Genomic DNA, 13,462 nt, shown 5'->3' with positions numbered 1-13,462 from the left:
GATTAGATAATTGGCTAGTCAAGTCCATGACAGCTCGTGAAATGTCATCAACTCTGCGAAATATATCATGCTGTGCTGAAGTCAATTGTTGTAGTGAGTCTTCCTGATGCCCCAGAAGGATGCCTTGCTGAGAAACAATGAAACGTAAAGCTTCCGGGTCAGCTGGGTCTGCAGCTTGGCCAGTTCGTTCTGTCATGATTGCGAGAGGAAGCAGACTCAGATGCTGAAACCCAGTAGGCAGTAGGAAAGAGTTTATTGTCCGATAAGGTTTTGGGCACTGAAGCTGGAGTGGGGTGGCAGCAGGAGGAGGCGGATGAGGATCAGCAGGAGACCAGGCGGTGGAGCAAAGAACCAGCAGGTGAGTTGGATGATGGCGTGGTCCTGCAGCCGGGTAGATGGTGGAGCTAAGTGGCAATGGACCCAGGTCAGCACGTGGTAGTAGAAATCCTGGCAAAGCGAAGGAGACGTCAGCGTGAGCATGAGCAAAAAATGACTTAAGCTTAAACTTTCAAAAGGCTAGAAGCACAAGGCCAAGGTACTTCACCGGTTAAGGTAACGAACTGGCGAAGAATGCTGGAGCAGGCCTCTCTTAAATAGCTGACTGTGGCTGATGAGAAGAGTGCTGGCAGCTGGGTCCAATCAGGAGGTGCAGAGGAGAGCAGGGGCACCATGACATTTTTTCTAAGAAAAAAAAAATTCCTTCCTGAAGATCAAACTGATCTCATAGATGAAGGTTCATTTTTCTGGAATTTCACTCTCATTCCAATAGCAGCAGGAGCAGGGAACTCTTTGTTTGTTGTGACTCTACAATCAGAGACTATCTTCAGACAGTTCTTCGTGATGGAGAAAGCTAGACTGGAATGTACTGGATCTTTGTTGCTCTCATAGTTTTACTGTTTGACACAAATGATCAGTGAGCAAAAATGTCCACATTCTGAATCTGATCTGCAGGAGCATCTTTTTGCAGCTGCTTGTTCAAAATCTGTCTGCTGACATTTGTGCTCCTGAAGGTTCTGCTTGCAGCCATCAGCTCTTTTATTTTCTTTTGTCCAACAAACTCATTCAAAGCAAGTGTAGAATAAGCAGACAAGCACACTCACATGAACTCTGAGTCCTGCTGTGTTTCATCAGATGCAGCTGAGAGTCCAAAGGCTGATGTTTGTGAGCAGACAGTGACGAAATGCTGCAGCTGGATGCTACTCCGACAAACACATCCTCCACAAACATTCTTATATTTTCATCCACAAACATTTGCTCACATTCATCCTTTAAAGCTTCCAGCAGCTTCTGTCTCCTCTTTCAGAGCCGAGGTCCTTGATCAGAGATCAATGTCCAGCATTTGCAAATAATTCTTCCTCATCACTTCCTTCCTCTTTCTGCTTTGATCTGTTGGAGCTGAAAGGATTGCAGCACAGAAGAACTGGAAGATCGTCTTCAGAAAATTGGGATGAAGACTTTCCACCATCATGATCCTGAAATTCTCCCATGATTCAGAGAAGTTTATAGAAGTGCTGAGCAGAAAGTTGGGCTATTTGTGCAGAAACACGAGGTGATTTAGATATAGCCACAGGCTGATGCTTGACTTTCACATATCTGGAGTGCTTTACTGAGGCAGCTGAATGTTGTTCTGAATGATCTTTTTCCCTCATGCTGGATCCTTTGGATCTATTGCTGTTGCCTCTGATGTATGCCCTTTCCCAAATGATTCAGCTCTGAACTATTTAGAAGAATTGAAGGATGAAAACCCTGTCATTAAACCCAACTCTTTGTTCTGAATCCAGGTTGTGGGGCTCCAATCTCTCAGAGATAAGTTGTGCTGCTCTGGTCACAGCTTTGAAATCCAACCAGTCTAATCTGACAGAACTGGACCTTAGCCGGAACAACCTTTGTGATCCAGGGTTTCATCATCTGTGTGGTTTTCTTGAGAGTCCCAACTGCACACTGCAGACTCTGAGGTCAGTCCTTTGTTCCAGTTTGGGATCTTTTCCAGTAAAGCAAACCAGTATCTAGTCACAAATCTTTTTATTTCTCCCACTTTGAAAAGTAAGAGATCTATAATTTTCACAAGTGTACCTCCACAGAAAGACAGAATGAGAAAATCCAATACACACCACTGTTTTGATTTATTGTTAATTTATTTCCAAATTATGGTTAAATAATTACAATTAGTTAGTAACAAATTATCATCTCAATACTGTGTTATATACTATTTTTGCCAATGACAGAGGTCAAATATTTTCTGTAAGTCTTCACGGGGTATTCACACACTGTTGCTGGAATTTTGGACGATTGCTCCACGGTGATGTTCCTCTAGCATTGATCTTTTGGGGCTGTTGCTGGTCTGCAAAAGCTTTCTTCCAAGTATTTTCCATGAGTTTGAAATTTAAAAATGGCAAGTCCACTCCAGGACCTTGAAATGCTTATTACAAAGCCACTTCTTTGTTTCCCAGGCCAGTGTATTTGGGATCTTAGTCTTGCTGCAAAACCAAGCAATGCGTCTTACTTCAATGCTCTTGCTAATGGGAGGAAGTTTTTACTCAAAATCTCTCCATACAAGGCCTCAAACATTATTTCCTGTACATATGTCAGTAGTCATCGCCCATTTACTGTAAAACATGCATAAAGCGTGTTTCCACAGACTCTCTTCGCATTGGGTATGGTGTTCTTTGGATACAACTCAAAATTTTGTCTCCCCCAAACACAAGTTGCTTTTTTTTTTTTTTACCAGAGTGTCTATTTTGGTTTGATCATATGACATTCTCCCAGTACTCTTCTGGATAGGGATGTTCTACTCAAGGTTATCAACTGCAAGTCTTTGTTGCACTGTTTTACACCCCTAATTAAAACAGGTAATGAATGGAAGGCAAATGACCATATAAAATAAGTTATTACAGGTCATAAGGGAAATATGTTTTCTTGTTAGTAATGACAAGGGGGCCCAAGCCAGGATTCCATTTTTTCAGTCCCAAGCCTAGATAAATACAGAGGGTTTTGTCAGAAAGGGGCATCAGACGCAAGATCTTTGTCAAATCAAACATCATTCAAAAATAACTCCTTCAGTAAATAAGAAACCATGGTGAATAATCATTATGCTATTGTAACATCGAGATATGGCCAATAATTACTGTTTAGGGGACACAGCTGATTTATTTAATAGTTTTTACTAAATCTCTAAACTGTCTCCTAACTGTAACTGACTGAAATTTTACATCAAAATTTTGAATTAATTCCTGCGGGATTCATGCCACTGTCAAAACTTATGGTGCAATCTGAACTGCTCTATGAATTGGTCTCTTGATACAGCCGAGCAGTATAGCTTCAAATCAAAAGGTGATCTCACACCGAACGTGATTTGTGCGGCAGAGGCGTCCAGTTTCAATGTTAAGTCAAAGGTACAGATGTGACATCTGTAGTCCCGCAGTGCGATTTGAGCGACAGGTGTGGCACGGCAGTCTGCCAGCAGCTCGATTTAATCGACGAGGCGTGTATTATGTAATAATGTTAAAAACCTGAAGTTTGACAGGTCGCTGCACCTTATCTATCAATGAGGAACTCAGCTTTGGGCACGTGACTTTTTCAGTCATTTGTTCAGCAGGTAAAATGCTAATCCAAAGCAAGAGTTTTTGTCCAGAAATTTCACCTTTTTCCTTTACCCGTTGGAGCTGCAGGTTTGCAGTGCTCATCCGGCTAATTTAGGGAGAGGGCGGGATACACCCTTGACAGACCGCCGGCTTTTGATCCCGCGGTGGAGCTCACTGACACGATATGCCGGCAGACAAAGAACCGCTTTGGGGTGCGGAAGCTGCCGGCTTGGACCTCATCGAGACTTAAAAAAAAAGTATAAAGGTCTCCAATTTCATTTTTTCCCCCTTGGGTTAATACAAGACAGTGAGCCTTCAAGCTCAGCCACAGAGACACAGAAACAACGTAGAAGCGGCTGTCATACAGACACAGACCCTGTACCAGGAAATCTTTTAATACCAATCATATAAACCCAAACGTGGATACATGATGACTGATGTTTTTGTAGAACTCTTCACAATAAATAAACCTTATTTCTCAACATCACCTCTGGCTTCCTTTCATTCTAAGTAAGATATCCACAGACACCGTTACTTATAGCAATTATCCCAAAAACATTAGCTGGTAGCTCCTTTTACATGGAGCAGCGGCATCAAACTAAGGAACACATTTTTTGGCAGACGATGAGCAGCGATTTTGTAGCGCGGCAAAAGAGGGCCATGGCACGTGAATTTGTCATGCAAATCGCGTTTGGTGTGAGTGCACCTTAATCATTTTCAGCTCCTCTCCTAAATGAAACAAGCTTTGATACATGCTACATGGAAACGGTCCTTCCACTACACAATATACGCTTCAAAGCCTCGATACAGAATGTTAAACCACTATTTTCAACCCTTTTCATAGTTGAAGTGCATCTATAATGAGAATTAAAGGCCCCCCACATCTTTTTAAATGGGAGAACTTGCACATGGGACTTACTACTTTTTGCCCCACTGTAGGTTTAATTATCAACTGTTGCACTTTGATGTTCAGTTCATTGGTATATTTGAGTCTTTTTGGGGGGAAACAGATACAGAAACGGGGAACTACATCTGCCCTTCTTTTCTTCATCTTAATCTTCTCTAATTTTGGTTCTTGTTCTGCTGTGATGTTCAAGTGAGAAAAGAAATGACAAAATTGTCAACTTTGAAGTCTTTTTCTTCTAACCCAACTCTTTATTCTGTATTCAGGCTAACGCACTGTGGTTTGTCAGAGATCAGCTGTGCTTTTCTGGTCTCAGCTCTGATGTCCAACCCATCCCACTTGACAGAACTGGAGCTGAGCTACAACAATCTGCAGGATTCAGATGTTCAGCAGCTCCAGGATCTGGTTGAGAGTCCAAACTTCAAACTGCAGACTTTGAGGTCAGTAGAGGATTGGAGTCGGTCCAATTGTTTTGTCCTAAAGTTACCTTGAGAGAAAAGATGCAGAGTTTCCTGTGAAGCTCTGAGGAGTATGATAACTGCAGTGGAGACTCCAAAAAGAGAAAATGACAGCAAGCTGCAGCTCTTAAAAGAACTGAAGCTCCCGTTGCTTTTCTGCTGCTGCATCACTGACTAATATGAGGTTCAGGAGATACTGTTTCCTATCTATGCTTCTCTTCTTCTCTTGGTAGCTGGAAGAAGTGGTGAAACTGGTCTTCCTCCTGGTGGCCCAGAGAGAAGAAACGACTGCTCTGCAGAGATGTTGTGACAGGACGATTTTACTGGAGGAATCAAAGGACGTTGGGATGAATGTCAGAGCTGCAGCGTGAACTGATCTGAGATCAGATACACTGTCCCTCTCAGCATCAAGTGGACAGTTATTGTGCTGCAGTTCCCCCAGTGGACTGAAGGAAAACTCCACTACCTTTTCTCATTCTCACTTGGAAAGTTTTCTGCTTCTCTTCTCTCTAGTATTGGGAGCTTGTCTTAAGTTTGTCCTTACGCCCTTATAGTAGTTGCTGATATCATCCTCCCTGTCAACTGACGTAAGTGTTTCTCTGTACATTGTCATGGGGGAGCAGCTGTGGATCATTTGTGGATATCAGCTGTGAGCATTACTACACTAAACTCAAACAAACTACCAAATATTGATTAGTCATTGATCAGATTTCTCCTCATCTATCCTGAAACTTTTCCGGTTGGTGATTCTCTGATCAAATTCAGACATGATGGTTTCTTGCAGAAGTTCAGGAGTCCTTTCTCCTGTTTCTTGGACTCCTGTATCTCTTTGTACTACAGAGTGCACCAGCATTCTCTGAACATCATTCTGCTGATCTAGAAAGCAACAGCATGGCTGCTGACCAAAGAAAGACCACCTAATAGCAGTTCTGGACTCATGATTCTCAGTCTGTGTTTAATGTAGTTCAACTTTTATTTGTTCTTCTTCAATCCTTTAACTTTATCATACATTTCAGAACCACACAAAGTAGACAGAGGTGCTCTGATCAAAGCCTGCTGGTGTTCCAGAACTAGCAGGTAATTTTCTTCTGAAGCCACAATGTCTGGAATAAACTGCTTTTTTGGAGCAAACCATCATTTTGTGTGATGTTTTTCTCACTCTTTGTCTGTTGCTGAGGATAACTTATTTTTTTAAATTATTGTTCTGCTTATTATTTTGTAAAAAAAACATAAAAAAATGTCATCTTTAAATTCACTAATTTCATTTTAATTTATCTTCATTTCAGACAGGGGTTTGTCAGATTAGGAAGTATGAACATAATTATTACTTAAACCAATATTGTAATCTTTAACCATTATTATAATCTTAATCAGACGTATTTCTGGTGTAGATATACACAGGGCGCTAAATTAACACCCGCCAAATGCGGGTAAAACTTTAATTTGGAGAGTGGTGGAAAAGTTTCACCAGCCACTTTGGCAGGTTACAAAATCCCCAACCAGATTGTTTTAAGAATCTGTCAAAACTTCCATCCCAGAGTTGCTTCAAACATTTAATCTTGACTTTATTGTGAGGATTTATCTCTCACATTCGCTCCAGCAGTAGGTGCATTCAGCGGCTGAATGGAATTTCCACACTCATGCGATTTCTTGAATGGTGCATTCACACCAAACCCAATTTGCACAGCGAAGAGGGCCAGTTTCAAGGTTAAGTAAATGGTACAGACGCAACATGAGGCAATCTGAAACACTGCAAAGTGATTTGAGGGATGGGCGTGGCGCAAAGGTCTTGTAACAGCTTGATTTGAGCGACACGGCGCGAATCGGGCAGCGCAGGCAATATTTAAATATCTAAAATTTGACAGGTCGCTGTGTCGCATAATATCAGTAGCTCAGCTCTGAGCACGTGACTTTTTCATTGACTTTCACTCCCATGGTGGAGCTCACTCACTTTGTATGCCGGCAGACAAAGAGCCGCTATGTGTGCATAGGCTGTCAGATTGGGCTTCATCAAAACATAAAAAAAAAAGAATGGAAAAAGATCCCCCTATTTTTTTATTTTTCCCCCACGGGTTAGTAAGAAACTGTGAGCCTTAAAACTCAACCACAGAGATACAGAAACACAGCGAAGCGGATTTCATACAGTGGTCTGTGGCACCGGAACTTTACTCCACCAAAGCTTGTAATGCCAAATTCTTGAGGGACAAAATCATAAATATTAGACAAACAATTGTTTCATCAACTACAAGTTCAGGATATGAACCCTTTCCACTAGAAACTAGTATAAACCCCATGGCTCAGTTTCAACCCATAAACAATAAAGAAATGAAGGACATTCTATGTCAATTGAACTCCTCCTCCTGCTGTCTGGATATTCTACCCACAAGCTTTTTCAAAAAGAAGTTTTGAAGATCCACTGGGGTCAAGTTAGTTTTAGGTTGGATATTCGACAGACATTCGCTCTGTTCATATTTAGGAACTGTCAACCAATGACAGCATGTTTCTTCAATAGCTCTTAAACTATTGGACCAAATCAAACCAAAACCTTATTATTCTAAAGTGATTTGGACCGATTTGGTCTAAAAACCTAAAAGCTATGAAAAAATTTGAACATTTGCACACAAAAACTGATTAAAATTAGAAAAAGCATAAAAAACGTATGTAAACTGCTGTTCTAAATAGTTATTTGTCAGTCTTATTATTCTAAAAGGGTTTTGGTTTGATTTGGTCCAATAGTTTAAGAGCTATTGAAGAAACATTCTGTCATATGTTGACAGTTCCTAAATATGAACAGAGCGAATGTCTGTCAAACATCCAACCTAAAACTAACTTCAACGCAGTAGACCGCGTTAAAGTTAGTTTTACGTTGGATATTCGACAGACATTCGGTCAGGCTAAACCTCGCACGCTCACGGGGTCCGGGTCCAGTGCAACTCCGAGAGCAGTGCTCTAACATTTTGAGAGCACCAGCATTGGTGTGTCTACGGTGAACACGGTAACACAGAAAACTGATGAGGCTTTTACTGACTTCCTATTTTCAAAATAAAAGGTGATATAGTTAAAACACGGAGAGTGTTTGGTGGCACTAAGCTAATGCTCACATATTAAAATTCCTAAAAAAATATAAATAAAAGATTAAATTCGAAATCAAGGGGTGTATCTTACATAGCTAGTGTGGTACTCTGATCCAACACTAATGTTGAGTCAATTGATCACATGACCTAGAAGCTATTGAGCTAAAATGCTAATTTTTACACATAAAAATTCATAGAAAATTTGAAAAATTTTAAAACTTAAAATTAAGAGGCGTATCTCAGTTAGGGAGGGAGTACTATGATCCAATACCAATTTTGAGTCAATCGATCACTTGACCTAGAAGCTATTGAGCTAAAATGCTAAATTTTACACATAAAAATTCATAAAAAATTTGAAAATTTTTGAATCTTAGAATCAAGAGCCCTATCTCGGTTATGGAGGTGAGAACTATAATCCAATTCCAATTTTGAGTCAATAGATCACAGGACCTAGAAGCTATTGAGCTAAAAAGCTATTCTTTACACATAAAAATTCATTGAAAATTTGAAATTTTTTAAAATTTAAAATCAAGAGGCGTATCTCGGTTAGGGAGGGGAGTACTATGATCCAATACCAATTTTGAGTCAATTGATCACATGACCTAGAAGCTATTGTAATGACAAACACAAATACCATAATTTTCAACTCTCAACTCAGTGACCCTAAAGCTGAACCTCTATAGTCCTTTCTGATCACATTTTGACTAAAAGTTCTGCTCAGACCTCTGAGTCTTTATTGCTCACAGAAGCAGACCCACAGCATCAACAGAACATCCAGACTGATTTAATAAAACGTCTGAACTAAGGCTTAACTCAAAAGGAGCTCTGACTGAAAGAATGTGGATCCTCCACAAGGAGTGCTGCCCCCTGGTGGACAGCTTTCTAACAGGAGCTCAACAATGAGAGACTGTGTAAAAAAGAAGGAAAAAGTTGGAAAGAGACTGAGACACACAGAGCTGTCAGAGGAGTTTTTCAAGAAGCTGCTTGGAGGTTGTGAGCAGTCTAAGCATCTGTTTCCATTTTTGGTTGAACTTTCTTTAAAACGGCTTACCTTGGTTAAAATGAATGACAGAAAAGGGCAGATGCAGGGGTGTTTGCTGACACACACAGGAGGAGGCCCTGCAGCATCTTGTCATGATGAAATAAGCCATAAGCCATCTTAGACCCCCAAACGTTTATGGACTCTGTTATTGCAGTCAATTTTTGAAATCAACATTTTTTTCCCAACTGTCAACTGGATTTATGTTGTGTACCTGTGCACCGTGCCAGCCTACCTGTTCCCTCTCCGCCACGGCTGCCGCGAACATCGTCAACAATGTGGATTAATTTTTTGTGGATTGTACTCGCCTGGAATATTCTGTCCTTGGTTCAGCATCTATCGACAGCACTGATCCAGTACTCTCCCATTGAGCTCGCCAAACTTCGATCTTCTCCTCATGATCCACAGCCGCCAGCACTGCTTCACCACCCGGATATCCTATACGTTCCTCGGCGAAGATACATCCACCGGGGTTCACGTCGCGCATTTTCCAACTCCAACTCTGACTCCAACTCTATCAAGTCGTTTTGGTCTGTTGCCCGTCGTCCTCCGAGGACCTCTCGCCGTCTTGCTAACCGTAGCGTCCTGGTCCGTCCTGCTCAGCTAGCTAACAACACCGCTGCCAAACTCTCCGCTACAACTTCCAGATTTGGTCTGCTAAACATTCGCTCTCTTACGAGCAAGGGACATCTGGTTCAGGATCTCTTCATCGACCATAAACTAGACTTTATGTGCCTAACTGAGACGTGGCAACAGCAAAATGACTTTTCCTCGCTGAATGACGCAACTCCTGCTGGGTTTGTTTACATCGCGCAGCCCCGCGTCACCGGCCGCGGGGGGGGGCTCGCGATGATTCACCGCAAGTCCTGGAAGATTGCACCGGTGACTGTACCTGCCTATTCATCGTTTGAAGCTGCAGTCTGCCAACTGACTGGCTCTACGCCGACTATCATCGCAACTCTGTACAGATCACCTAAGCCAAATAAGGACTTTATAACAGACTTTTCAGCGTTTCTAACAGAAATGTTACTTTCTCCTAACATTCTACTCCTTGGAGATTTTAATATTCATGTGGACATCAATAATGATAATTTCTCCAAAGATCTATTATCCTGTCTGGACAGTTTTGGTTTCCACCAACACATCAGTTTCCCTACACATACCAAGGGCCACACCCTGGACTTGGTTTGCTCTCTAGGGGTCCCAGCTGTTGACTGTAAAGCCGAGCCCATTCTCTTCTCAGACCATCGGCTTTTAACATTTACTACTGATATTCTGCCCTGCAAATCAAATCTTCCACGCACCATAGTTTTTTGTAACATAAGAGACATCAGCCCGGACAACCTATCATCTCACATCAATAAGCTTCCCAGTCCAAATTGTTCTTCAAATCCGGATGTTCTGCTCTCACATTACAATGACAATCTCTGCAAAGTGTTAAATGTTCTTGCTCCACTGAAAACAAAGTCAGTCTCCTTCTCAGTCACTGCTCCTTGGTTCACTCCCTCCCTCAGATTACTAAAAGCAAAAAGTCGTCAACTTGAAAGACTTTACAGAAAAACTGGTCTCACTGTTCACAAAGAAATGTACTCAAAACAACTACTCTATTATAAAGAATCCATCTCCTTAGCCAAAGCCAATTACTACTCTGGTCTGATTAGCTCAAATGAAGGAAACTCCAAGGTCCTGTTTTCTCTTCTTTCACGTGTAGCAAACTCCCCAGATTCTCTCCCTCCTCATCTCTACACCACTACATTCTGCAATAGCTTAGCATCATTCTTTTCCTCCAAAATTGAACTCATTCACCAGGAGCTTATTCCTACTATTGGACTAGAATCAACCACCCCAATCGTATTTACCCCTAAGTCACTATTCTCATTTTTTGACCTACCCTCTTTTAATGAAATCTCAGAGCTGATCCATAAATCTAAAAACTCCTCCTGTCAGCTTGACCCCATACCCACATGTTTGGTTAAGTCTGTTCTCCCCTGTATATCTCCTCTCATCACCAACATTATTTGTTCCTCTCTCACCTCTGGCATTGTCCCCACTGATCTCAAAATAGCAGCTGTAACTCCAATTCTAAAAAAACCTGGCTTAGATCCAACTGACTTAAATAATTTTCGTCCCATATCAAATCTCCCATTCATTTCCAAAATCCTCGAAAAAACTGTGGCTGCTCAACTCCATTCTCACCTTTCCTCCAATAACTTATATGAACAATTTCAGTCTGGTTTTCGCCCCCTTCACAGTACTGAAACAGCCCTTTTAAAAATCACAAATGATCTCCTCGTTGCTGCTGATGCTGGTCTATTATCTATTCTTCTTCTGCTTGATCTCAGTTCTGCCTTTGATACCATTTCGCACCCCATTCTCCTGGATCGACTCGCTGCCATTGGCCTTGTCAATACACCCCATAACTGGTTCAGTTCATACCTTTCTGATCGTGCTCAGTTCATTCAATTAAAATCCTTTTCTTCCTCCACCTTTCCTGTTTCAACAGGTGTGCCCCAGGGCTCTGTCCTGGGACCACTATTGTTTATAATTTATCTTCTCCCCCTTGGTTTTATTTTTCGCAAACATGAAATCCACTTTCACTGTTACGCGGATGACACCCAGCTCTATATCTCTTCCAAACCTAACTCTACGCTTCCACTTTCCGCCCTCACCAACTGTCTTCTTGAGGTTAAATCTTGGTTCACTTCAAATTTTCTTAAGCTTAACAGCAATAAAACTGACCTTCTTTTAATAGGCACAAAATCCAATTTAAGTAAAATCCGTAACTTTTCCATTCCATTCGACAATACCTCAATTTGCCCCTCCCCCCAAGTTAAGAGTCTGAGTGTCATCCTCGACAGCTCCCTTTCTTTCACCTCCCATGTTAATAACATCACCAGGTCTGCTTATTTTTATCTACGAAACATCCGTCGTCTCCGTCCATCCCTCAGTTCTAACTCTACAGCAGTCCTTGTCCACAGCCTCATCACATCCCGTTTAGATTACTGTAATTCTCTTCTTTTTGGTTTACCTCAAAAAACACTCCATAAACTACAACTGGTCCAAAACTCTGCAGCTCGCCTCATTTCCCAGACTCCCTCCTCCCATCATATCTCACCGGTTCTTCAGCAGCTCCACTGGCTGCCGGTGACACACCGGATCATCTACAAAATCCTCCTCCTGACCTTCAAAGCTCTTCACAGCCTTGCCCCACCTTACCTTTTAGACCTCCTTCAAGTAGCCACCCCTGCCCGTTCCCTTAGATCTTCCTCGTCCCTCCACCTGATCGTTCCCCGTGCCCACCTTGTCACCATGGGTACCAGGGCTTTTAGCCGTTCCGCCCCCCAGCTCTGGAACTCTCTTCCTTCTAACTTACGTAACATGGACTCACTTCCTGATTTTATTTCTAATCTTAAAACTCATTTATTCCAACAATCTTATCCATCCTGATTTGCAATCCATTATTTTTTATGCTGTATTTATCTGCTTTGTTGCTTTTTTAACCGTTCTTTTATTGTGTTTGTATATTTTTGACTGTAAGGCGACCTTGAGTCCCTTGAAAGGCGCCCAACAAATAAAATTTATTATTATTATTATTATTAAGTGTCCTTATTTGTCAGCAGGTAGGTTTTGATTGAGCTCTGGTTAGCGCTTTCAGCTCAGGGGAGCCGGATTAAATACAATTCTTTCTGCCACCAGCAGCTTGATGACTTTGAATCTCATCTAAAATGTGTTGTAATTAAAATGTGTTCACCAAGCTGCACTCTAAATATAATTTATATGAATGACTTTTAATCATTCTTATCTTCAAGTGTTGTCATATTTTGTATGTTTCCTTTACAATTACGACACAGGCTGTGAAGTGAAACAGTACGGAGCGCAGCCTCGATTGCGCAATCTTTAATAAACTGGGTCATTGCAAGTCTTTAGTTTATTCTGCGGTATGCTAATGATGTTATTCTTTATTAACTATTTACACATTATAGACATTTTATTTCCATATATCTTTTTTTTTACCATTGTGATTTATTTGGTGTTTGTTTCTGACATAAAGCTGCACTGAAAAGACAGACGGTGATGAAGGCAGGAAAACAGCTGCACTTTTTCATCATTAAACAAACAATTGATCATTTGTTTATGAATTTATAAAAGTTTTTGGGAGGATTTCTACTATTGGTGATACACAAAACTACACTGTCAGACTTTACCTATCCACATTACGGTAACAAGCTGGCAACACTATCGCCAGCATCATACCGTGACTCTGGGTCAACAGTGACATACCACTGAGCGTTGTTCGTGGAACGATACTGTAAGATTATTGGCTGTATAATACTCTCGCACCACATCACGGTAACTCACTGCAGAACCCTCTCAGGTATCATACTGGCAACAGCGTTGCCAGTAAG

General features: G+C 41.4%; 1 protein-coding gene and 1 long non-coding RNA gene across 2 annotated transcripts; one reads left to right on the top strand and one right to left on the bottom strand.

Annotated features, from left to right (window-relative positions):
- Positions 1–989, bottom strand: LOC118599543 (the record flags this gene model as incomplete). Its single annotated transcript, XM_036215028.1, is given in 2 exon segments — positions 1–447; positions 545–989. Coding segments are annotated over 2 exon segments (574 nt in total), but the record flags the coding sequence as incomplete, so codon positions are not given.
- Positions 990–1,685: 696 nt separating this feature from the next.
- On the top strand, positions 1,686–7,153 carry LOC118599573. The gene is made up of 3 exons (XR_004948981.1): positions 1,686–1,955; positions 4,752–4,925; positions 5,177–7,153. It is a non-coding gene; the product is annotated as an uncharacterized LOC118599573 (long non-coding RNA).
- Positions 7,154–13,462: the final 6,309 nt, after the last annotated feature.

Source organism: Oryzias melastigma, linkage group LG2, assembly GCF_002922805.2.
Source record: "Oryzias melastigma strain HK-1 linkage group LG2, ASM292280v2, whole genome shotgun sequence".
Taxonomy (NCBI): Eukaryota; Metazoa; Chordata; class Actinopteri; order Beloniformes; family Adrianichthyidae; genus Oryzias; species Oryzias melastigma.
The sequence above is the reverse complement of the archived record's forward strand: the minus strand, read 5'-3'. Positions and strand labels throughout refer to the sequence as shown.